Source organism: Ranitomeya imitator, chromosome 3, assembly GCF_032444005.1.
Source record: "Ranitomeya imitator isolate aRanImi1 chromosome 3, aRanImi1.pri, whole genome shotgun sequence".
Taxonomy (NCBI): domain Eukaryota; kingdom Metazoa; phylum Chordata; class Amphibia; order Anura; family Dendrobatidae; genus Ranitomeya; species Ranitomeya imitator.
In genome coordinates, this window is record NC_091284.1 from 147,266,335 (window position 1) to 147,293,435 (window position 27,101).

At 38.9% G+C, this 27,101-nt stretch overlaps 1 protein-coding gene across 1 annotated transcript in view; it reads left to right on the forward strand.

Moving 5' to 3' along the window:
• The window catches only part of IL1RAPL1 (interleukin 1 receptor accessory protein like 1), a 2,437,811-nt gene that overhangs the window by 2,239,748 nt on the left and 170,962 nt on the right, over positions 1-27,101 (forward strand). Inside the window, exon 7 of the mRNA XM_069761543.1 lies at positions 19,312-19,444. Coding sequence (XP_069617644.1) covers positions 19,312-19,444 — 133 coding nt within the window. The remainder of the gene's footprint in view (positions 1-19,311; positions 19,445-27,101) is intronic.

A 27,101-nucleotide genomic window follows, 5' to 3' on the forward strand; every position in this document is an offset into this window, starting at 1 on the left:
ATACTCTGTCATTCCTCTGTGACTTATAATTATTGGCTAGCAAAGCTGAACACGTGGCATGAACTGCCTCTATGTCACTGGGTCTGTCTGCTGTAGTTCATCGCAGCGCCGGCACTTTGGGTGCATAGTGCACTGCCCCCTTGCTGCTCACATGCTGACAGCTGTCTATATCTGTCCAATCAGTTCTTTAATGCAAGCATCATAGAAGGCAAGTTCTAATTTTCAAGAGCAAATTGTACAGTACAGCCAGAAAAGTTTCACTTTGAAGGACTTTGTAGCTCATATCAATCCACAAGATGCCACTAGTCTTATACTTCAAAATTTCAGAGGTAAATAATTTCCCCACAGACAGGTTGTGTGTATCTTGAGACTTCTGCAACATCATTTGGGTGATGAATATTCATACCTATTTGCTTCACAATATATTCATCTTCTTCTTCAAGGCTTCGGAATATAAAGTTGCAAACGTGAAAGCAAGTTGGTGAAGTGTGTTAACTCAAATGTGAAAGTAATTGTCATCTTTACTATTTCTCCATTGCGTGTGCAGCTAACCACCTTGTTAATCTTATTTTGTTTCTTTGGCAAGATAGCAACACCTCCATCAATACCATATGCTTTTCCTATTAATTCATCATGCTGGTAAAATAGAGGTGAGATTAGGGATCTACATAACATCTGTGGACTGTAGTGAACATGACACCGTGACAAGACCCACTGGGGGTCTAGCTACCAATATTAACATAGTTTGTGCACAGCTGAACAGAGTTGCGAGAAAAATAGATTTTGATTCAGTAACATGTTGGATTGATTGTCTAGTGGGAACACCCGTGTAGCATAAGTCATATCTACGACCACCAAGCTCTCCAATTGACACCTCTTGAAATACTGCCAAAATGTCAAAATCTCTAGCTTCTGTTCTAGAAACTGCAGGGGCTCCTTTTTTTTTGTCCTCATCCAACAAGTTCAGAATTAGTAGGTGATTGTCAGAATCCAGCCCAGGAACACAAGGCTTCAGTAGTTGCGAGTCCTGACCCTGTGCTCTTCCACGTGCTCTTGCTCTTCCAGTCATTATTTAATCTAGAAGATTTCATCTTCATAATCCAGAGATTGAGTACAACACTGCCCAAGCATTCACCCTCTGCTCCTCAGACTTTCTATCTGCGCGGTGAATGCCTCTAACCAGAAGATAATGATGGTGGCAGTAGTTGATGCATTTAAGACACAGTCCTGAAGAAGCCATAACAAATTGAAACAGTAGTATTTTTACTGAGATACCACACTGTAAAATATGTGGCCTGTGTTTTTATTTAGTCCCAAAAATAGCGCATAGAAATAGGGTCACAGACAGAAAATACAGTGGAATGTAGCCCTGAAATGACACAATTTGTAGGACACAGATACATCTGACATTTGACTGAGATACCAGACAGTTCAATATGTATCCTGTAATTTAAAATTTGTACCTCAAAATAGTGTACAGAACTAGGGTAGCAGACAGCAAATACAGTGGAATGTAGGCCTGAATTGCCGCAATTTGTAGGCGACAAATAGCTCAGTCATCTGACAGTGATACCAGACTGTTTAATATGTGGCCTGTTCTTTTTCATTCTTTACCCCAAAATAGAGTTTTGAGCTAAGGTAACCCACACAGCAAAAAAGATAAATGGAAACCTGAAAAGCACACTTTGTAGCCCACAGATAGATAAGGCGTGACAGAGATACCAGACTGTTCAATATGTGGCTAGTATTTTTTTTCTTACCCCAAAATACTGTATACTAGACCTAGGGTAGCAGACAGCAAAAAAAGTGGAATGTAGGCCAGAAAAGCAACTATTTGTGGAGCACAGATAGACCAGGAGTCTGATAAAGATATCACACTCTTCAATATGTGGCCTGGAGTTTTTTTTTATTTTTTTTACCCCAAACTAGCACATGGTCTTTCTTCTGGCGGAAGCGGGCAGTCAAAGGTTCTACCTGCTGAACCCCTAGTCCATATATCTGTGGAGTAGGAGAGTAGAGCTCCCCACAAGATGCCTCTCAGCACTGGTCTCCTTGAGCAGCCATTGTGACCTGAAGGGTTGCGCCGCAATGTTTTACCAGGCATGCTCCTCTCTCAATATCAGTTGACACTCGGACATTAAAACTGCGATGCTCCATCGATTGCATGCTCTCCTGCACACCCACCGGTTTCAGTGAGTTCCTCACTTTGCCACCCTTTCTCTTCATGCTGTGGCCTGTCGCTCCCCTCTCAGCATTTGCGGTCTGTACTCTATCAGCATTTGGCAGAATGAAAGCTTCCATTGCATCGCAACCCAGTTTTCCTCACACAGACTGGCCACGCCCCCTTCACCCTGGTTACTGGCTCGCGCCTGCAGCAATCTCGTTCCCCTCAGGAACAGGAGGGTCGGCCCCAGCAGTTCCGGACCCAGCACTTCAGCAGCTCTGGCAGCTTGATCTTCCTTTCTACATCACAAATAAATGTCGCTGTGTATAATAGCATAGCACTCTATTCTATTTTTCATGCAGCACTGCCATTAAATGCAATAAATATGTCTCAACAGTGTATGAATGGAACACTAGGTCACACGGGTCATTTTCTGTCAGTTGATGCTTCTGTATTTCAAACAACCCAATTCATCTGTAAGTAACAAAGTGTAAGTGGTATAAATTCCTGCAACAATTTTGCTGCATGTGAACATATTCCATAGTTTAAGCTGGAATATGAATAAGTCAAGTGGCTTGAGATGCAAAAGACTCCAAGGAATCATATTAAGCATAGTTTAACAGAATTCAATGCTTAATTTTTAGCAAAGACGGATGATATAAATTCATAAACAGTTATTTTGTATCGAAAAATAGAAACAATACAACAATACAAGATAACTGTTAAAACAAGTGTTACAAGCACTTTTGATGGTCAAGGTAGGTCTTTCAGTGCCGCATGACAATTTGTCCCTGGGATTTGTCATATTTACTGTCCAATGGGCAATTAAATATATTAGATATTCTCGTCATCCCTTGTACATGTGAAGTTTTCAGTACAATGTTGGCTTATGATATTACAAACTATCGGTAGAAGAGCAGACCAATTCCTGTAGCAGATCTTCAAGTTATGTATACATATCCATATCAGTCATGCAACTATTTCTATGGGTATGAGCTGACTGTTACAATGAACACCTGTCATACAGTGAATGAAGGTCTATTCATTAGAGGCGAGTGCATCAGGCAACACTTGAATTCACCTGTCAGTGCGGATTTTCCTGTCTGCATGGAAATTTTATTTGCCACAAATTTAATATCCCTTATAAGTTAATGCTCTTCAAGATCTCAAGATCCATCTGGACCATAGAGCATAATAACTGTAAAATGTAAAAGAAAAAAAGTCTTTATATTAACCTCACCATTTATCTGTCTGGTGCCTAAGCTACTTACTGTCTCCCCCAGCAAGGAATCGCCGCATTTTATTATCAATGCTGCTTGAGCTAAAATTCTCAGATATCTTACACTAGACCAGGAGGGTTCTACGTAAGCGTGCATATGATCACATAATTTCAGAGCGGCAATCAGAAGATGCAACAAGGGCCTGATGGGTGAAGGTGAGAGCGGAGGAGCTGGTAAAGAGATCAATGCCGGGAGTGTAAGGGTGTGGTTTCTTTTTAGCTTTTGATGGCCTTCAAAAGTTCAGAAACATGGCAGCCAGTGCAATACATTTTGCTGAATCCTTGTGAAAGTAAATTATAGATATAATCTGTATTTAGAAGAATGTGTCTTCAGCACAATTCACATTCACTTCAATATACTCGCTCAACTCTACTATTCACAAGTTATAGGAGAATTATTCTCCTCTAAACGCTTAAAGGAAAGTAAACATCAATTTGGTTGTGCAAAGAAAACTGAATGCAGAGCCTTGTTTTTTGTTTGTTAGGTTTTGTAATTCAATAGACGTTTATTGAAAACCAATATTCATGCGCAAATGAATAAATAAATAAGCTATACGAGTTTAAAATGTACATTATAACTAAGTGTGAAGAATAAACCACCGAGAAATAATATTTATGCTTTTTTAATAGATAGAGAATTTCTAAACAGAATAAAATAGTCCTGATGAAATGACTTTGGTTGAACAACAGAAAAATACATAATACTAAGCAAAACGTGGGATAGGAAGTTTCCATCTCTTAAATAAAAAAGATATACATACATTGGCAGTATTGGATTATATTCAGCAAATGATTTATCAATACCTACAGTTATATGAAAAAGTTTGGGCACCCCTATTAATCTTAAGCTTAATGTTTTATAAAAATTGTTTTTTTGCAACAGCTATTTCAGTTTCATATATCTAATAACTGTTGGACACAGTAATGTTTCTGCCTTGAAATGAGGTTTATTGTACTAACTGAAAATGTGCAATCTGCATTCAAACAAACTTTGACAGGTGCATAAGTATGGGCACCCCACCAGAAAAGTGACAATAATATTAAGTAGATCCTCCTTTTGCAAAAATACCAGCCTCTAGTCGCTTCCTGTAGCTTTTAATGAGTTCCTGGATCATGGATGAAGGTAGTTTTGACCATTCCTCTTTACAAAACAATTCCAGTTCAGTTAAGTTTGATGGTTGCCGAGCATGGACAGCCCTCTTCAAATGATCCCACAGATGGTCAATGATATTCAGGTCTGGGGACTGGGATGGCCATTCCAGAACAGTGTAATTGTTCCTCTGCATGAATGCCTGAGTAGATTTGGAGCTGTGTTTTGGATCATTGTCTTGCTGAAAGATCTATCCCCTGCGTAACTTCAACTTTGTCACTGATTCATGAACATTATTGTCAAGAATCTGCTGATACTGAGAGGAATCCATGCGTCCCTCAACTTTAACAAGATTCCTGATGCCGGCATTGGCCACACAGCCCCAAAGCATGATGGAATCTCCACCAAATTTTACTATGGGTGGCAAGTGTTTTTCTTGGAATGCTGTGTTTTTTGGCCGCCATGCATAACGCCTTTTTGTAAGACCAAACAACTCAATCTTCGTTGCATCAGTCCACAGGACCTCTTCCAAAAAGAAATTGGCTTCTCCAAATGTGCTTTTGCATACCTCAGCCGACTCTGTTTGAGGCGTGCTTGCAGAAACGGCTTCTTTCGCATCACTCTCCCATACAGCTTCTCCTTGTGCAAAGTGCGTTGTGTAGTTGACCGATGCACAGTGACACCATCTGCAGCAAGTTGATGCTGCAGCTCTCTGGAGGTGGTCTGAGGATTGTCCTTGACTGATCTCATCATTCTTCTTCTCTGCCTTTCTGATGTTTTTCTTGGCCTGCCACTTCTGGCCTTAACAAGAACTGTACCTGTGTTCTTCCATTTCCTTACTATATTCCTCACAGTGAAAATCGACAGGTTAAATCTCTGAGACAGCTTTTTGTATCCTTCCCCTTAACAACTATGTTGAATAATCTTTGTTTTCAGATCATTAGACAGTTGTTTTGAGGAGCCCATGATGCCACTCTTCAGAGGAGACTCAAACAGGAGAACAACTTGCAAGTGGCTACTTTAAGTAGCTTTTCTCATGATTGCATACACCTGGCTATGAAGTTCAAAGCTCAATGAGGTTAGAAAACCAAAAAAGTGCTTTAGTAAGTCAATAAAAAGTAGGTAGGAGTATTTAAAACAAGAAAATGATAGGGGTGCCCATACTTATGCACCTATCAAATTTTGTTTAAATGCAGATTGCACATTTTCTGTTAGTACAATAAACCTCATTTCAAGGCAGAAACATTACTGTGTCCTACAGTTATATTTTGGGAACTTCTAAATAAGTTCAAGAATAGATGCTTGCTATGAAAAGAGTAGGGTTGGCCATATTATCTTGAACAGAGGTGCCCAGAAGAGGCAAAACACATTTTAGTGCACCCTAATCAGGTAACCATATTTATATATGATATATGTTGTATAGTGAAACCTCAGCAGATGATAAGGCTGTTACTCAAAATAAATCTCTATACAAAGATTAATAGTGATTTTAACACCATATGTTGACCAACTCTAATGGAGCTGCTTTATTTTTCAGTGTTTTCCAGACACGACTCATCTGCAGACTTTACAACAAAGGCATATTTGATTTTTCACATTTCCAGCACCATCTTCATCTACTCCCAACCTGAACAATGTTTTCACCTACCATCACCCCAATTCTGAGTATGCTGCTGCCATATTTGTCCATGTTAGGCTACATTCACATTAGCGTTTTGCGTGTTTGTGTCGGGCGACGCAGCGGCGACGCATGCGTCATGCGCCCCTATATTTAACATGGGGGACACATGGACATGCGTTGTGCTGCGTTGTGCGACGCATGTGGTTTTATTGCCGCAAGCGTCGGGCGCAGAAAACGCAACAAGTTGCATTTTTCTCGCGTCCAAATCTTGGCAAAAAACGACGCATGCGTCGCAAAACGCAGCGTTTTTGCGTGCATTTTGGTGCGTTTTTATTTGCGTTGTGCATTGCGTCGTCGATGCAGCAGCGCACAACGCAAATGTGAACGTAGCCTTAGGCTACGTTCACATTTGCATTGTGCGCTGCGTTGGCGATGCAACGCACAACAAAATGCACCAAAACGCATGCAAAAACGCTGCGTTTTGCGACGCATGCGTCGTGTTTTGCCGAAATTTGGACGCGAGAAAAATGCAACTTGTTGCGTTTTCTGCGCCCGACGCTTGCAGCAAAAAAACCGCATGCGTCGCACAACGCAGCACAATGCATGTCCATGCGTCCCCCATGTTAAATATAGGGGCGCATGACGCATGCGTCGCTGCTGCATCGCCCGAAGCAAACACGCAAAACGCTAATGTGAACGTAGCCTTACTTGACCTGCGGTGTGGCACAAAAACAGTCCTCTGCCCTGTGAAAGTGCTCTAGAAAACACAGCTCATATTTTGCCCCCTAGAAAGTAATAATTCCCCTTGAGTCCCCCATGTACCCATTTTCAATATACAGTATAATGCCCTCACAAATTCCCTATGCACATTATAATGCCCTAAAGGCCTCCCATAGAGAGTACGAAGAGATGTGACCACACTGTATGATTTAGCACTGTCGCTCTGCAAGTACTATTATAAGAAAAGAAAAAAAGTGGTTAGCACTCACCAAACCCGATGCTGTAAAAAGTCTTTATTTGGACATGGACATGGACAGGGAGAACATGATGTCTGAAGGATGACAGCTGTTTCGCGCTACATGCGCTTCCACAGATCCCGATGTATGCGCGAAACAGCTGTCATCCTTCAGACATCATGTTCTCCCTGTCCATGTCCATGTCCAAATAAAGACTTTTTACAGCATCGGGTTTGGTGAGTGCTAACCACTTTTTTTCTTTTGCTTTTGAATTATATATCTTTTTGGTTGAGCACCCCTTGTGCCCATGCATTGAGTCGGAGGTATAGGGGCTGTTAGAGCATATTGTAGAATGCCGATAGGTGATCGCGAATGACAGCAGTGCGGGTATACTTTGTTTATCCCAGACTAATATCATCTATGTTAAACTGCAGTAAAGCTGAATATATCAATACTTTGTTTAAGCAATCCATTTGTGAAAAATTGCATGTCTAATTTTCATTCTAATAAGCAGCAAGTTCAGAGAGCATTGCCTTGCACTAACAGCTCTCCGGCCTCTTTCCCTCTTATCTCACATATCGCCAGCCTCTTATCACTGACTGACAGATTACTCTTGCCCCAATGACCTGCTCCACTGCACGAGATCTTGGGGAAGGCGCATGAGCAGAACAATGGTCTGGCTATCATAATGTCCTCAGCACTTTCCAGAGCATGCACTGCTCCAGAAATGACGATGCTCGTGGAAGATCTTGGGAGGAGTAGCAGGTCAGTGTGAGAAGAATGACCCATCAATCAGTGTTGGGAGGATGGAAACAAGGAAATACAAATTGTTAAAACCAAAATATGGATTTATTCAGAATTATAACAACTTAGCATAAATGATCCTACTTTTAGGTACAAAAACATGCAGTCAGTTTTCTGATATAAAAGTTCTTTCAATTGGAGAGGTCTAATGCGTAGGTCTGTGAAAGTCAGAGGAAGGCTGCCCTATTAAACGCAAGAGGAGAACACATTAATTCAAAATCTATAATAATCTATTAATGATAAAAATCATGCATCCAATGTAATGTAAAATTGACAACCCTTTTAAGCTATTAATGTGACATGTAATATAATATGCGAATATCACAAAATATGGCATGTATATATTTATTTCTAGGTAACAATGATGGATAACTACTCATGTCATAAGAAATACATTTTTCAAATCCCCTTTTTATTGTGCATCTTTAAATTGAACACGCTATAATGTCCTTTGAGGATAATTAAAGGAATATTACGATGAATATTATTATGCTGCATAAAACAACAGGACACTGTCATGAGGGAATTGCAAATAAAGAATAGTGCTGCTGATTACAATGTATCCAAACATGTATGACTAATGGTGCAATTGTAATTTGGAATGCCCATACAAAATGACATTTCACTTGAGCACAGAACATTCAATATTTGCTAATTACAATGAGCTGTGCCTTCAGATACCGACACTCCCTGTAAGCAGTTGTGGTTTTCCCCTGATCGCACAGAACATTTGAAGCCAAACAATGTCCTCTAGTGGCATATAAGCACAATAAAATCACAGCTGGAAATAAGGCTTGCAAAACACAACATAAAAAAATGTCATATTCATCTGGCGCAAAATGGAACATTATCTCAATACTTAGGGACCAAAATATTTCCCACATGCAATTGTGAGGAAAAGGCTGCAATAAATCTGATAAGAAAAAAAGTCCCTCGAAGCTTTTGGGCTGTTTGATCTGTATATAACAATTTATTTTGTACAAGCTTAGTCTTGTGTTCTTTGTCTTCAGGCACAATTTTCATGAACTGCAGCTTTATCTTATTTTTTGGGTGTGATGTTTCAGTCACTTTTAGTTTTGTGTGGGTGGTTTTAAAGAATATAAGAAGCATAAGGCAATATAGAAATATTATTTTAAGAAATACAGTAAAGATGCAAACTGTCTTTTTGTGCTTACCAAATGTTATATTATTGGTTTGTGCACACTTCAGTGTTAAAGCTCCATATACTCTGTATTTGCTTGTAGATGACAATACCTTTGTAATTAGATATGAGCATATTGATTGGCAGATAATTGAATTTGTGTTAAATTTCGTGAAATTCACAGGGGATTGCGATCTTGAACGCTCTGCAATTCGATTTATGAGGATGGGCAAAAAATCTCTGCTGCCACTTCACTGCTGAAGACTTAGGGAGCAGGCTACTAATGTCAGGCATGACCGCGCTGGCTTCCCATACTGCCCTGCAGCAATCACATCACATATTCTAATGCAGCCAAACAAGGAGGTTGTCAAAGGCATTATAAAAGATAGTGGCTAGCCAAGAGAGTCCTGGAATGTCACACATTTCTGGTCAAAGCTGCTAATTGGCTGAGATAGATCAAGTGACACACCATGTAATAGGCAAGCCCTTTATTAATTAAATGATATATTTCAGAAAGGAACCAATATAGATTTTTTTTCTTCGCACTTCATATACCAAAAATGTTTCTGCAATAGAACCTGCTTCAGGAGATGTCTAAGCTACATGTATCTTTGCTTGGGTCACCATCTGGCTATGATGTTCCTTGCAGCTTGTTAATAGATTTGTTAGTATATTACAATTTTGAACTGCATTTTTATCAAGATAATTTTCATTCATTATTGAATTTCACAGAAAGGTAAGGTTGGATGTATTTGTACCTTCACTTATTTCATTGCAATTTAAGAGATCAATCACTTTCCATATATTCCTGCCTTTAAAGATTTGGACATGTAAAGCTGGTCTAAATCCAAATCTCATGAGTAGAGATGAGTGAACCAAACCAATCTCCATTAGTAATCCATGGGCATGATGTCAACAGACAATACAAAGGTGACATCAATCCCACAAATATGAACCCCACCTGCTACTGCTACATGGCAAGTGGGAAGAGCCGAGCAAAGTGCCAAAATTGGCTCATCTAATAGATGCACCTTTTCTGGGCAGCTGTTGGCTGCTATTTTTAGGCTGGGAGACAATATCCATGGCCCCTTACCAACCTGAGAATACCAGCCCCAGCTGTCTGCTTTAGCAAGGCTGGTTCTCAAAAATGGGGGGACCGCACACAGTTTTTTAAAGTTATTTACTTAAATAATTAAAAAATACAGCATGGGGACCCCTCTATTCTTAATAACCAGCCTTGTTGAAGGTGACAGCTGAGGGTTGCAGAACCAAGCAGTGAGCTTTGCCTGGCTGGTTATAAAAAAAGCACAAGGGACCCCACATCAGCTTTTTTGTTTACTCCCATCAGCCGCTCCTGCTCTCACTGTTATTAGCGGCAGCAGTAGTCCCATCAGCTGACACCAGTGACCGGAGGTGAACTTTATACCTTTGATCACAGCTGCACGCTCACACTTACTTTTGACAGCGTGCGAACCGCAGCTCTCTGACTGGTGATGCTGATTTCATAGCCGATCAAAAAGTGATGTTTGCCACACTGTCATGCACATGACAGACCCAAACTTCAAGGTGTCCGCCCATCTCTACTCATGAGTTGTTACTAGCCCAAACTTGATTAAGTAAATGAAGTTCACAATAAGAACAGATTCCTTTTAAACAGAAAAACATTAACTAATGGCCTTAAATCAGTAAACTAAAGATCAGAGCTGCAGCCGTTTCTTTTACTCATACTAAAACTGCCATTTTTCATCAAATCTAATGAATAACAAACTGACAGTTTTGCCATCATTCTGCAAGAAGCTAATTCAAAAGTGATCAATATTGTTGCACTTTCTGTTTTTACTGGTGCCAAAATGGTCACTGCAACAAAACTGAGTAATGACAAAAGTTTTATAAGTAAAAGAAGGATAATTACAAAATATTGATTATCGCTACCTTCTTATGACCTTACCAGTTAACTGCAATTTTTTAATGAAAAAATAGTAGATAAAAAGATACATGTGCAATATATGGCTTACCACTCAACAGGTGAATTATGACCTTATTTTTTCATCATTATAATGCATTTTTTTTAAATAATGGTAGAAAACTATAGTGGATGACTGCCGGAGGAAATATCTGTCATCCACCTATCACATGACTTTATATTCACTAGTCACCCACAAGAAATACGATTGTCAATAGCTATCAATTTGAAAGCTTCCCCTTTAAGCCTGTAAAACATAAGCTGGCCCAAAAGGTACCCACACATGAAACAACTGCAATCTTCAAACTACAACTATCTTTCCAAATTTCCTATCACATACGATATGTGTAATTTAGTTGACCGAAACATTCATGTGCTTTCAATAGGTAGTGTGAAAAAGCTACTGCCAGATACTTTGGCAGTACCATAGATTTTCAGAGAACTGGGCTGATAAATGTAATCCATGAATGAGTTCAACCAACTTTATTTTAAATGTATAGGATCTTTAGATTTATGAATAGCGATGAGCGGACCTGTGGAAGCTTGGTTCTGCTACCCTACCCGAACTTTGTTCAAAATTTCCATTCCTGTACTAGAACTTGAACCAGAACCCGAATGCCATTGAAAAGAATGGAAACCCAAACTTTGGGTCTGATTAAGAAAAAAAATATCTCTCTCACTCGTACATTCCCTAAGCTTCAAACATTACAATGGACTTCTGGGGAAAGTCCATGTTTGGCTTTTAACCCCAGACACTTTCTGTCTGGTACGAATGCCAAACTTTTAACTTTGGGTTTGCTCATCTCTATTTATGAACTTAGACACCTTTTAATACTTATTTGAATTATTTTACAAAAACTTGATCCCAAGAACCAACTAATTATTTAAAGGTTTTATTTATGCATGTGTAGTGTTTAGCGTTTACTGTTATCACTAATGACTTTGTTTCCTTCACTCTTAAAAGTCATCACTATAAATTGCATTTCTCTAAAAGTAATAATTATTTATGGATATAAATTTAATCATTTATGGCCAAACAGTGATCACAAAAATGCTTAACTACAATAATTGAGAGAGTTCAGTCTAAATGGTAAATTAGCATTGTTACTAATATCTACAATGTATTCAGTTAACTTATTAAAGAGTCAGACCCTCTTAATAGCTTATGCAAACATCATCTCATTATGGAAAATCATAAATCAAATTATGACTATGATACTTCATTTTATCTCTTAAAGGGAACCTGTCACCCCGTTTTTTCAAGAAGAGCTAAAAATAGCGTTAAATAGGGGCAGAGCTGGGCTTTACATTAGTGTATTTTGGAGCCTTTATTCCCCACCTATGCTGCTGAAATACCTTTGTAAAGTCACCATTTTGGACTGTCACTCACGCTGGTCAGGTCATATGGGCGTGGTGACAGCGCTGTTTCTCTCCCAGATCTCCGTTGGTGGCGTAGTGGTGTGCACATGTCCAAGTCGCGAATCCACTGTGCAGCTTCAAGGAAAATAGCGCGATCTGCGCTATTCAGGCATTTATTGGTGGGCGTGGCCATCTTTGTGAGGCCGCGCGTGCGCAGATGGTTCTTCTCTGCTTCCCGGGGCTTCAGGAAAATGGCCACGGGATGCCGCGTGTGCACAGATGGAGATTGTGGCGGCCATTTTCCTGCATCTGAGATGCGAACTCGGCTACAGGAAAATGGCCGTCGAGATCGACATCTGCGCACGCGCGGCATCCCGCGGCCATTTTCCTGAAGCCCCGGGAAGCCGAGAAGAACCATCTGCGCGCGTGCGGCCTCACAAAGATAGCCGCGCCCACGATAAACGCCTGAATAGCGCAGATCACGCTATTTTCCTTGAAGCTGCGCAGTGGATTCGCCACTTGGACATGCGCACACCACTATACCACCAACGGAGATCTGGGGGAGAAACAGCGCTGTCACCACGCCCATATGACCTGACCAGCGTGAGTGACAGCCCAAAACGGTGACTTTACAAAGGTGTTTCGGCAGCATAGGTGGGGAATAAAGACTCCAAAATACACTAATGTAAAGCCCAGCTCTGCCCCTATTTAACGCTATTTTTAGCTCTTCATGAAAAAACGGGGTGACAGGTTCCCTTTAAAACATGTAAATGCACATGATGGTTATCAATCATATCATCTTTCATATAGAATAATGTGTTAACTGTTTGGATTTTCTGGAGCAAAGATAATTAAATATTTAACAGGATAGTAAATATGCTATGGTGCTTGAATCAGTGATATCTTTTTTTTTTACTCAGCTTGAGTACTTCAGATTTAATTCTTCAGATGCTAAGCTACTGTCCTGTCATTTTCTTCTTATTAATTATGCCTATTACTGTAAAAAAAACAAAAAAAAAACAACTGTTTTGAATTTAGAGCAGCTGTTTAAAAAAAGGTTGGATTAATAAGTCCAGGAAAAAGGAAAAAGAAAGAAATATAAAAAATAAAAAAACTATAGAATGAAAAAATTGCATTGATAACATGTTTCTGCTTTGCACGCTTGAGAATAGAAGTGTGAATTGGTGTGAGCTGCTATGACTGCATAATATTCAGAAAAAAGGACATACAAGTCTATGGCCACTGTATAACATACAATTTTTAGAGATATATTGCAATTCTGTAACATAGAAAGCTGTAAATGGCTTTGTAAATTATTATTTGTTGCCCCTTTTTTTTAAAAAAAAAGCAGTTTGCATACGGATTGCACAAAGATGACAAGTGAGAAAAAAATTGACTAATTTTTCTGGATGACACTGTACAAGGGAATAAAGTGGCATTGCAAAAAAAACCTTGTCTATTGGATGATGCATTTTTCTGTTATTGAAACTAGATTAACCCCTTTACTAACATTCATTGTGCATTTATGGCACAAGTCGGCAGCTTGTGTACAGGCTCACTGGGGGTGCTCACCCTATATCCAGCACGTGATGGCTTTCATTTTGGTGCTGGTGCTGTGTGGCGGCCATTGTTGCTGTGGCTTTGTGCTGGTGGGGCGGCGCGGTTTGGAGTCATGGGGCTCAGTCTCGCAGCATGGGTGCTGTAGGGCAACAGGCCGTCTGCCTTGCTGGTGCACTGCCGCTGTGGCGATGGTTGCCGCATGTCTCCACTCCGTTAGGGTGGTATGACCCACTACGAGGTTTGACGTGACGCGGCAGTGGGCTTCATACAGTCTGATCAGAATATTAAACTGAAAACCTCATATTCAGTTATATAAATTTTTGCCTAGCGGCTTTAGATCAACTCATGATTTTTGGAGGTGCGGTTCATGCCTTTTTTTTTTCTTTTTGTTCAAAGCATGTGATGGCTGTGTGTTGTGGCTAGGACCTGCATCTAACAGTTGTGAGTGGAGCAGCGCTCCAACCATGACTGTTAAAGGTAACCTGTCACCTCAAATTGGCGGGATATTAAAATGAGTTTTCACCGGTCCGATGGGTGGCGTTTCCTCTTCATTCATTCACACTGTCCGTCCCTGTTTTCCACAATATTTTAGTGAATTAGAGTATGTGTGCGCCATAGTTGGCACATGTGTAGTGCAATCTTCGGTGGCACACGCACAGTATGCTTTGCCCAACTGCAGGCAAAGCCGAAAAGTATTACTGTATATGCGCATGCGCACTATGTCCAGGAAACACAGAGAAATATGTTCGGGACATAGTGCGCGGGCCGGTAAAAACTCATTTTAATATCCCGCCTATTTGATGTGACAGGTTCCCTTTAAGCAGTTAAATGCCGCTGTCAAACTCTAACAGTGGTATTAGCAGTGTGTCAGCATCCTTTGGTGTTCACGTGATGAAATTGTCGATGGGTTGCTATGATGGCCTGAGTTATCTTGAAGACCTATCTTTATGGAGCTCCCTTGAAACCCAACCTGTGGACAGGCTTCAAAGGAGACTGTGAATACTGTGATATTTCTTTATATAATACAAACAATCAGACGTTCACAGGATAAAGTTCTCTAAGGGACTAGCACATTCAAAGAAATGCAAATACATTTTTTTTTAAATATGAAGAAAAAAGTTTCAAACAATCCCCCTTTCCCATTTTAAAAATGAGGATCATACAAAAATAAAAAATGCACATACTGTTTGTGGTTTTGTGAAATATGTAAAAATCAAACATAGCAAAATATTAAAAATAATTAAATTGATCTGTTAACTTCATTAACAGCAAAAAATGAAAAATGCTAAAGTTGTGTTTTCTTGGTCACTGCATTGCTGCAAAAAATGCTGTAAGCTTTGTTCCTACAATGAGCTTTTGGTGCGTTTTGACACTGCATATTTCTGCTGCATCAAAAGCGCAGCATATAACAGTTCCAGAAATGTGGATGGGATTTATAGAAATCTCATGCCCACTGTGCTTTTTTTTACTTTGCATAAACTGTCCTGCGGTGTGTGTTTCAAATCCACAATATGTTAATTTTTCTTGCTGGTGCGTAGAGTTTTCTGTGCAGATTTTCCCCATACACTTGCCCACTTACACCTAAGTATGTCAAAGTTTTCACAAAGGCAAACACCAGGAAGTATCAAAAACAAAGTGTTAGGGCTAGTGGAACGCACCAAACAATAAGATAGAATAAGGTGGGTTTGCAGCCCGGGGTCCACCGTGCAGAGATGGAACCTGCTGCCAAGTAATGACAGACTATATGGCGGTACAATGTGAATACACACATGGGTTAACTTCACCCTGTGTGAAGGAAGCGAACCCTGTTGCATCACAGGGCCGCGGTACCGCACGTAACAAAACTAATAATTAAATAGCACGAGAGTGCGAACTGTGCCGTACTGGCGGACGCCACTAACCACCCAGACTTGGGCTAAAGAAGCGCTCTAATGGCGTGTGGCGCTGTACTGGCGGTCACAGCAGTAGGTGCTGTTACGTGTGTTAATGCTGTGAGTTCAGCCGGGCGCTAGATTGCAGCCATACACCTTACGCAAACAGTCATACACAAGGGATGGGTTTTTTAAGGAACGACTTGCACTCATCAACACACACACGATTACAATTGTACACTAGCGCATGGCCGTGCAGTCATGCGAACCTTATATAGCTGCAGCATGTACATGACCTTCCCAGAAGGACCAATGGTAGGCTGCCACAGAAGTTGAGCACCTTCAGGACCTTCCTGGAGGATCAATGGGATCTGCTGCAGTATCTCAGCATGTGACCCTCGATCTCCAACAGGAGATCTTGCCCTGGGCATGCTCAGAAGGGGAAAAGCAGGACTTAGTCCCAAAAGTGTCTGCTCGCCGCTGTCCAGCACTGGCTTCAATGGCAGAAGCAGGAAAAGCAGCAGTAACCCTATGCACAGAGTGAGACTGAGCAAGATGCTGGGACCGACGTCTCCACTGAGCAGACTCCGCTGCGGCTGGAGAAATATGGGAGACCGCAGCAGAGATGGTTCGAGATTCCCCCTGTGCAGAGGCGGGAACTGGACACCCAACTCAAAGCATCTCTTTTTTAAACCCCAACACAGAAAAGAGACAAAAAATGCAGTTTCTAAAACACGCTAAAAACACATGTTAAACAATGCACAGAAATGCATTAAAAAATGCAAATAACAAAATTAAAATCATAGGTGCAGAAATGAGACAGAAATTTTTCAGCGTCAACAACTTATTAAAAGCTCATTGTTGGTATGTAGCCTAATAAATTAGCAAAATGTTATATCTATCCCAAAATGATATAAATAAAAATGTTGTTTTGCCCTACAAAAAATAACACATCCCTAAGGTCTATCGTCCAAAAATAAAAGCATTACAGGTCATATTTCTGATTTTTTTCACCAATAAAGAAACAAACAGGTCACGTTTAGTATCACCATAATCATACTGAGGACAATCGTATTACCTGTTTTTTTTAGCACACAATATACGCCATAAAAAAAAAAAAAAAAAAAAATATATATATATATATATATATATATATATATATAAAATTAAAATAATCACTGTGATTATTTCACAATTTCCCAACACTTGAGATATTTTTCCATTTTCCACTACACTATGTGGTAAAATGAATGGGGTCATTCAAAACTCCTTTTGCAAAAAAATTGTCTATGTGGACATAAAATGTCAAAATGTTATTACTTGGAAGAAGGGGAGGAAAAAAAGCTGAAAACGAAAAAAAAAACAGAAATTGGCAATATTGGGAATAGGTTAAAGACTAGACTCACACTTAATATATTAGTTGGTCTGTTGGGACACTTATGTTTTGGGTGAAAATAAACATCTTAACTAATATGACTTTCTTATAAGTTTCATAATAGCACACAGATAGATGTTTAAATCTTGTGCCGTTGGCTGAACTTGATTAAAAAGATTGTTTAAAAAAAAAAACTGTATAGAAGGATGACCGATATAGAAAGAAACTTGACTCTGTAATGGGTCTTTGGTAGTGATGAGCGAGTATACTCGTTGCTCGAGTTTTCCCGAGCACGCACGGTCTCCGAATATTTGTGACTGCTCGGAGATTTACTTTCTGTTTATGCAGCTGTAAGATTTGCTACCCAGCCTGAGTACATGCGGGGGCTGCCTGGTTGCTAGGAAATCCCCACATGTATTCAAGCTGTCTAGCCATCGCAAATCATGCAGCTGTGTCAACAAAAACTAAATCTGCGAGCGCACCCAAATACTTGGAGACCACCCGAGCGCACTCGGAGAAACCCGAGCAATGCGTATTCTCGCTCATCACTAGTCTTTGGGATTTCTCAGGGTAGAAAAATAAAAACAAAAGTTAATAAATTCACATCACTATTTTTTCCTTCTTTCTTCCTCTCTCCTTTTTCTTTTCCATGTCATCTCCCTGACCATGTAAAAGGTTGGAAGAGAGAGGGTTGTTGGGTAGATGGATTTTGATTATGATCAATGTATTATCTTAGCTGGCTTAATAAAAATGGTGATATTCACTGGTAACGATCAATTTTAAATTTAGGTCTGAAAGAATATATAAAAGAACATGTAGAAGAATTTCTAACATAAATAATAAATATAAAATAAAGATTATGTATTACAAGCACAAAATAGACAGGAAAAGAACAGAAAAAGATAACTATATTTAAATTATGCTCTTTCTTTAAAAAACCCTCCAGAATCCTGCCAAGATATAATGTTGTAAGTACAGATGATTGATTAGATTATTTCTGCCCTGGTCTGGGATCCAGTCCAGAGTTTTGTGCAGTCTGTCTCTTCACCTCTTTGCCTGAAATCCTGGATATGTATTAAGCTTAATAGGCCCAATAATATAATGATGATGATGATGATGATGATGATGATGATGATGATGATGATGATGAGACGTGACACACATCTTGATATCGCATGAAGCCTAGTGACTAGGCCTTACTCAATATCACGATGTTGAGTAAACTAGTAGGCATCAGATGCACATGGGATGCCGAGCCAAGGATCTCAGTTGTAGAAGTGAAGACCAGCTGCCATGGAAAGTAGGCTGGATGCCGGACCATGAAATCGCAAACTGCTCAATTCTAGATATAAAAAAATAAATAAATAAATAAATACATTATTATCATCCAATCTCTTACACTGCATATTAGACAATCATAGAGTCTCTACGGTTTTGTGTAATCTATAAGGAACCTGTGCAAAAAAAGGTTGAGAGAAGTAGAACATTTGCTTTGCTTTAACCCATGTACATTCTAAGCCTGAAGAGGCTATTCCAAACAAAAACGTCTTTTCATTGCTTTACAGAAACATTGATTTAAACTGAACTGCCATTATCATTGCTTGTAGAAAACTTAAATCAATGGGTTACAATGCCATGGTCTAATCTGTTCAATTACTGGTGAGGTTCTAACTCATAGACTGCGACAGACACAGCAAACTCCAATATATCAATTACATGTATGCGAAGAGTGGTACCATTACATACATGCTCCGATATTAGCTAGAAACTATATATTCTTCTTTTACTTTGAGAAGCTTTCTAAATAGAACATCTTTGCATTATCTTGTATTAACATTCAAACATTTTAGTGACTTGATAGAATTTAAAGGCAACAGAAATGTATTCTTCAATGGGGATATAAGGAAATGTTATTTATTGTCATGGAAAGAAGTCTTTAATCTTCCATTTAGTGAATGCTGGAGAAAGTGGAAAGCTCAGAACAGAGGGTAAAAGCAACAACTTGGAACGTGCTACTGTTCATTTATCTAATTTATTACCATGATCAATGTCTGCTTTCTAGAATTCTTTAAGATTAGGTAAAGGAAGCAATTTATATGTTTATTCTCCTTTTGTTTCTCTCCAACAGGCAGCTCGGCTAATTTAACCTGCAAAGCCTTCTTTGGCTACAGTGGTGATGTCAGCCCATTAATTTACTGGATGAAAGGAGAAAAATTTATTGAAGATTTGGATGAGAAGAGAGTCAGAGAGAGCGATATCAGGTAATATACAAAAAAGGATTTTTTTAGAACGTGAGAAAAATGAATACTTCCTAAATAATGTGATCCTGTATAAATATTTGGTTGTGACTTAACCATATTATGTTACATTATTTTTCAAGAGTTATCACAGACAGTGAAAGGATATCACTAGCAAAACATAAAACTTTGTCATATACATTCACTGAACAGAGAATCTAACACCACATTTGAACTATCTAAACTATTAATATGGGCATACATGTTATAGACTGCTGGAAAAGTCCTACTTGTATGAATCATATCAGATGCCTTGTTTTTGATAAATCATCTTTTATCACTTTATGGAAATGCACTCTTCCAGGCTCTGTATGCCCAGTCTATAACCTGTATGCCCATGTTAATAGTTTAGATAGGTCAAATGTGGTGACTCATTCCCTTTGAGGGCTAGCTCAGATGGGTGTTTAACATGACCGAGTGCTATCCGATGTTTTATGTTATACAGTGGGACATTGCAGACCATTGCTTCTTTTCTCATGCCGATTCAGCATGACAAAGAATCGCAGCATGCTGTGTGATAATCGGATCATGAGCACCAATGCAAATATTTGTGAAACATCAGAATGCATTTGAATTATGTCTTAGTGCAGTCCGATTACTGCAGAGAATGGAGAAGATGAAGAAATTACGCTCTCCACCTACTCCACTCTTGTGATACCATTCTCTCATCTCAGATCGGATCACACTCAGATAATACTTGGCTCATACTCTGATAGAGTTTGTTTTGAAGACATTAGCATAATCACCCTGATTCTCTTTTATGAGAGTCTCGATGGTTGTGTAATGTCAGCCTAAAAGTGAGATGGCGAAAATCAATTTTCAAGATCAGTCCAGCTGCCACATCAGTGTGGCCGCCAAACAAGAGTCTTTTTAACCAGCTCTTTTTAAAGACATCCCTTGCTCCAGTTTTGAATAATGGCTCTGGAATGACATCTTAGTTGTAGAATGAAATGTCCTGTCCAGGCTGCTAATCAAAACAAAAGATCTGGATGCTTGCAGGCAGAAGGAATTTTACTGGACTTCCGTTGACCACAGAATATGTCCTGTGAATTGGTTCATACCCTCTTTACTTAAAATAATAGTCTGGCTATTGATGAAAAATCACATTTTAAGTATTCTTGTTTGTTATAAGTTACAAAAGTCTTGGTTCTCAAAATTACTTGTCGTTAGTAAATTTCTCTACGTGGTGGCACCAACAGGTCCCATCTCCATGCAACAAATCATTTTAGGCTTCTAACTCAATAGTTTACCTCTCTCAATATATAGTAGATATATTTGGGCAAGTGTACACAACTAACCAAAATCAGGGTTCCACAAATTAAATGAAGCACTAAGGCCCTGATCTATTATTGTCTTTCAGCTTGTCTTTTGTATAGTTTTGTGGATTCTGTGCTTTTCTTTTCTTTTTGCTCCCAATTTATTATTCAATTTGCACCTCTCTTGAAGTCTATTTTTTATGAGCTTATCTGTTTTTTTCCCACTCTGTTGGTGGAGTTTAGTTATTCCTGATGTTTTGACCTAATTAATTAATTACACCTTTTTAAATAAATTGCAAAATTTTAAACATCTCCATTCCAGTCCTCCCTTGATGTGTTTTTGAGTATGCCAGCATTTTTGCTCCACTTTGCAAAATGTGCTACCAAATTTATATATCTCGTAAATATGCAAATTGCCTCTTCTGAAAAAAAGAGGACTTAAACTCTATAGCGCCACCTGTTGGAAGTAGCGATCCTACAAGTCACAATCAACTCTTTAACGAGTCGTGCAATATGACTTAGGATAAAAGCCAAATTAGTATCTCAATTCGCAGACACGGTGTTTCGGGTTGTTGGCCCTCGTCAGTGCGAAGCATGAGAACTAATATATCTCGTAAAGAATTTTACACACAACATAGCAACTAATACAGGAAGACAAAAAAGGACAGTGCCTTAAAAATGCAAATAATTAATTGTGTCCTGAGTATAAGCAATACAGAAAGTCCACATTTTTTTCATTAAACAAAATATTTAAATACGTCAGAGAAATGATTCACCTTAACTCATCCCAATTAAACTTATTCTGTCTCAATTTGCAATAAACCCCTTCTCATTACAATAATTTTTAGCTTCTTACTAATGTAAATGTAACTTAACAAAGCTAAATTATCAACTTTTTCTGTAAATGAATATAAAAATATGGCAATTCTGCAATAGTTTTTTGTATTATTTTATTTACAGTGTTGAACCACTATTGTTGTACCACCAAAATATGATCTATTAAATCAGATGTGCGTGTGTATAATTTATTGTTTAAAACATGCTGGCAATTTTCTTTTCAGATTAGGATTTGTATTAAAAAACATATGTAATCTAGCAATTTTCACACTGGCCACTCTGGCTTCTCAGGTTCATATTTGGAGGAAAATGAACACAGCAAGTTTTAAAAAAAATTAAAGTTTTCTGTTTTATCAGGTTTTTTTTAAATAAGTAGTTTTTGTTAAATAATGTTATCTATATTTTGCCTGTGAATATGACTACAAGGGTACCAAATGTGCAGATTTTTTGATTGGCTTTCTTATTTTTCAAGAATAATTACAGTTTAAAAATTATGTTTTTGTCATCAGATTCTGATACCAATAACTTTTGTATTTTTCAGTAGACAGAGCTATGTGAAAGATAAGCAAAAAACATTAACTCTGGAACAGTTTTTTTTTCCAGAAATCACCATGCTACATAATTGACGTGTTGATTTTATTCTGCAGGTCAATAGTATTAATGTAATACTCAAATTTATAATATGACTTTTTTTGGTTATCATATTCTGATAGACATCATTGTTTTATGTTTATATTTTTTGTACAATTTTACTTGTGATATACAGTACAGACCAAAAGTTTGGACACACCTTCTTATTTAAAGATTTTTCTGTATTTTCATGACTATGAAAATTGTACATTCACACTGAAGGCATCAAAACTATGAATTAACACATGTGGGATTATATACTTAATTAAAAAGTGTGAAACAACTGAAATTATGTCTTATATTCTAGGTTCTTCAAAGTAGCCACCTTTTGCTTTGATGACTGCTTTGCACACTCTTGGCATTCTCTTATAGTTACATAGTTACATAGTTATTAAGGTTGAAGGAAGACTTTAAGTCCATCTAGTTCAACCCATAGCCTAACCTAACTTGCCCTAACATGATGAGCTTCAAGAGGTAGTCACCGGGAATGGGCTTCCAACAATCTTGAAGGAGTTCCCAGAGACGCTAAGCACTTGTTGGCCCTTTTGCCTTCCCTCTGTGGTCCAGCTCACCCCAAACCATCTCGATTTGGTTCAGGTCTTGTGACTGTGGAGGCCAGGTCATCTGGTGCAGCACCCCATCACTCTCCTTCTTGGTCAAATAGCCCTTACACACCCTGGGGGTGTGCTTGGGGTCATTGTCCTGTTGAAAAATAAATGATGGTCAAACTAAACGCAAACCGGATGGAATAGCATGCCTCTGCAAGAAGAAAAAAACAGCTAAGTAAAGAAAAACAAGTGGCCATCATTACTTTGAGAAATGAAGGTCAGTCAGTCTGAAAAATTAGGAAAACTTTAAAAGTGTCCCCAAGTGCAGTGGCAAAAACCATCAAGTGCTACAAAAAACTGGCTCAAATGAGGACTGCCCAATGAAAGGAAAACTAAGAGTCACCTCTGCTTCTGAGGATAAATGTATCCGAGTCACAAGCCTCAGAAGTCGCAGGTTAACAGCAGCTCAGGTCAATGCCACACAGGGTTCTAGCAGCAGACACATCTCTACAACAACTGTTAGGAGGAGACTTTGTGCAACAGGCCTTCATGGTAAAATAGCTGCTAGGAAACCACTACTAAGGACAGGCAACAAGCAAAAGAAACTTGATTGGGCTAGACAACACAAGGAATGAACATTAGACCAGTGAAAATCTGTGTTTTGGTCTGATGAGTCCAAATTTGAAATCTTTGGTTCCAACCACCGTGTGTTTGTGCGACACTGAAAAGGTGAACAGATGGACTCTACATGCCTGGTTCCCACCGTGAAGCATGGAGGAGGAGGTATAATGGTGTGGGGGTGTTTTGCTGGTGACACTGTTGGGGATTTATTCAAAATTGAAGGCATACTGAACCAGCATGGCTACCACAGCATCTTGCAGTGGCATGCTATTCCATCGAGTTTTTGTATAGTGGGACCATCATTTATTTTCAACAGGACAATGACCCCAAACACACCTAAAGGCTGTGTAAGGGCTATTTGACTAAGTAGGAGAGGGTTCTACACCAGATGAACTGGCCTCCACAGTCACCGGACCTGAACCCAATCGAGATGGTTTGGGGTGAGCTGGACTGCAGAGTGAAGGCAAAAGTGCCAACAAGTCCTAAGCATCTCTGTGAACTCTTTCAAGATTGTTGGAAGACCAATCCTGGTGACTTCCTCTTGAAGCTCTTCAAGAGAATGCCAAGAGTGTGCAAAGCAGTCTTCAAAACAAAAGGTGGCTACTTTGAAGAACCTGGAATATAAGACATAATTTTAGGTGTTTCACACTTTTTTTGTTAAGTATGTAATTCCACATGTGTTAATTCATAGTTTTGATGCCTTCAGTGTGAATGTACAATTTTCATAGTCATGAAAATACAGAAAAATCTTTAAATGAGAAGGTGTGTCCAAACCTTTGGTCTGTACTGTATATATGTATATATATATATATATATATATATATATATATATATACATATATATATATATATATATACATATATATGTATATATATGTATATATATATATCTATCTATATATATATAAATATATATATATATATATATATATATACAGTATATACTCTTGTATAATTCGACCCGAGTATAAGCCGAGGCACCTGACTTTGCCTTGAAAAACTGGGAAAACATTTTGATTCAAGCATAAGCCGGGTATACATGCACCCCTAATCCCTATTGTGGTATGCATGGTTCCTCATCCCCATCCTTGTCTGCATGTTTCCTTATTCCCATCCTTGTCTGCATGTTTCCCTATTCCCATTCTTGTCTGCATGGCTCCTTATTCCCATCCTTGTATGCATGGCTCCTTATCCCCATCCTTGTATGCATGTCTCCTTATTCCCTTCCTTTCCTTGTATGCATGGATCCTTATTCCCATCCTTACTTGCATGGTTCCTCATCCTCATCCTTGTATGTATCCCCCTCATGAGAAAAGCATTATAAAATCCTACTTACCTTCCCTGCGTGCCTTCGCAGCATCTCGTTCCGGTGCAAGCAGCTCCCGCAGCCACCGGCTTCCAGAAGCTGCTGGGCGATCATGTGGCCCAGCTCATTAGGTAATGAATATTTATCTCTCTCCACGCCTATGGAAGTGGAGAGAGGTGAATATTCCTTACCTTAATGAGTGGGCACCTGTGAGAGCCCAGCAGCTGCTGGAAGCCGATGGCTGTGGCTGTAACTGTGCACGTTATAAGAGAAATTAATATCCATTGCCAGTGCAATGAATATTCTTTTCTCTTTAGCAGCGGGCACAGGTTTTAGTTGCAGCTGCCGCCTCCTGCCTCCTGTAACCCGCTGCTTTGCCGCTCCCCCATGAGTATATATGATATATATATGCATATATATGGTAAATGTGGAAAAAAAACTACAATTTTGACATTATTTTTTTTTCAGCATTCACCATGCAAAATAAATAATATAGCTTTGCAGTGTTAGTTGTTATGGAAATGGCATTGCCAAAAATGTTTAGATTTTATGGGGGTTTTCCCACACACCTCAAAAACATATACCATATACCATATATTTCTTATTGAAGTTGTGAATTTGTATTTTTTTGAATCACATTATAAGCTTTTAACATATTTATTTTTTTGAGACACTTATAAATCTGACAAGAGGATTTGACCTTGGCTTCTAGCTATCAGGTCAGGAGGAGCTTAGGAGATGACAGAGTGAGCCCCCTTAATGGTCAACTCATATGCTAGCTACTACAGCATCCGAGATGTTATACTATCATGATTGATGATTGTGTTGGGCAGTTGTCAACTCTGCAATAAAAGCCAATCTGCGACATGTCAAACAAATAAACTTTACATGTTGATTGGGTGTTCTTGCTATGAAAAAAATAATTTTATGTATGTCCAAGCCATTTCCATCTTGTCTTTCTCAAAAAACAATGTTGTACTATAAGCTACTCATTGGATAAGTCACACTGCCTCAGATATTTACTTAAAATGAAAATGATTTAAACAAGCTATGTTCTGTAATGGATATTTATCTGTTCCCTGCAAATTTTGCAGCCTGACAACACCGTAGACAAGTTTATCTCTTTATATGTATTTTACTTTATATAATTCATTTATCAATTGCGTTATTTTACTAAATAAAGTTCTAACAATGTTTTGATAAAGATCAGAAATTCCTTTCTAAAAAATTTGTTGCGTTCATTTGCTGTTTTAGGGTCAAGTACATGAATTTCTGCAAGCACCTTTCAGTAGAATGGGTCAGTCAAAAACATGTCTGCCCCAAATCTTGTGTGAATATATGTATTCATTTTGTGAAATGTCTGAAATGTTTAACCTTGTAGCTGTTGAAAGATTTTTACCAGTTAAAATAGGAGGGAAAATATTGCCTATATAAATAAATATTGTCTGAAAATAGAGGGGCAATTCTGTAAGTAAGATGAGCTGGTGAAAAATATAAAATAACTACAAAAACTGACCATGATTAAATGTTATGTTTATTATTTATTTACTGTTGATTAATTAAGTTACTGTGTGTTTTTAGAGTGTATGTTTACTGTCATAAAACTGCTGCCTGAAATTAAATGAAAATAACCCTGTAACTAAAAATAGATGGATTGATTTGTGGGACTCCTGTCCATCAGCCAGGTCAGAAGTCTCTGGCTGCTGGAATCCCCAACACATTGTTCTATTACCCATCACAATGATAAGAACACGCCAGCCCTGGCTAATCAAAACCTGTTACAGGAAACCATGAAGACAAGGGATTTGTGATCCTCTTGTCTAGTGTCCAGAGACTACTGACTTGGCCGATGAAAAAGAGTCACACATTGATCCACACATTTCTACCCATAACATTTTTTTCTTAATATATTGCAATTATATTATATGACACTGTGTCCTTAAAATTGGTAATTTTGCTCTTCTAACCATCTAATCCTGCTCTTTTTCATTAAGTCTGTGACATGTGATGCAATGACCCATGTTGCAGCCAGGGAGTGCTGCATATGCGCTTCGGGATGTGCTTGGAGGCATAATTATGATGGTGAATTAGGGACTGGCATTATTGTTAATGGCCACTATGTGTCACAGAGGTGCTCTTCACTGTAAGCCCAAAATGATATGGTTATGCTGGGACTTATAGTTCCACAAGTGTTTGTTGTGTTTACTTATAAGGTAGGGCTTATAGGGCTAGTTTGCAGAGCTGGGTGGGTTGAACTAGCCAGACACACCACCCACCTATGGGAGTGGTTAAAGCTACATAATGTGACCAGGGTGTGGGTCACATGGTGAAGAGTGTATGGACCTGGAAGGTTCAGAGTGTGAGTCGTGGAATAACCTGTGTGTTGGAATGTCCTGGGATGGACTTCATTCCTAAAGCGCCTG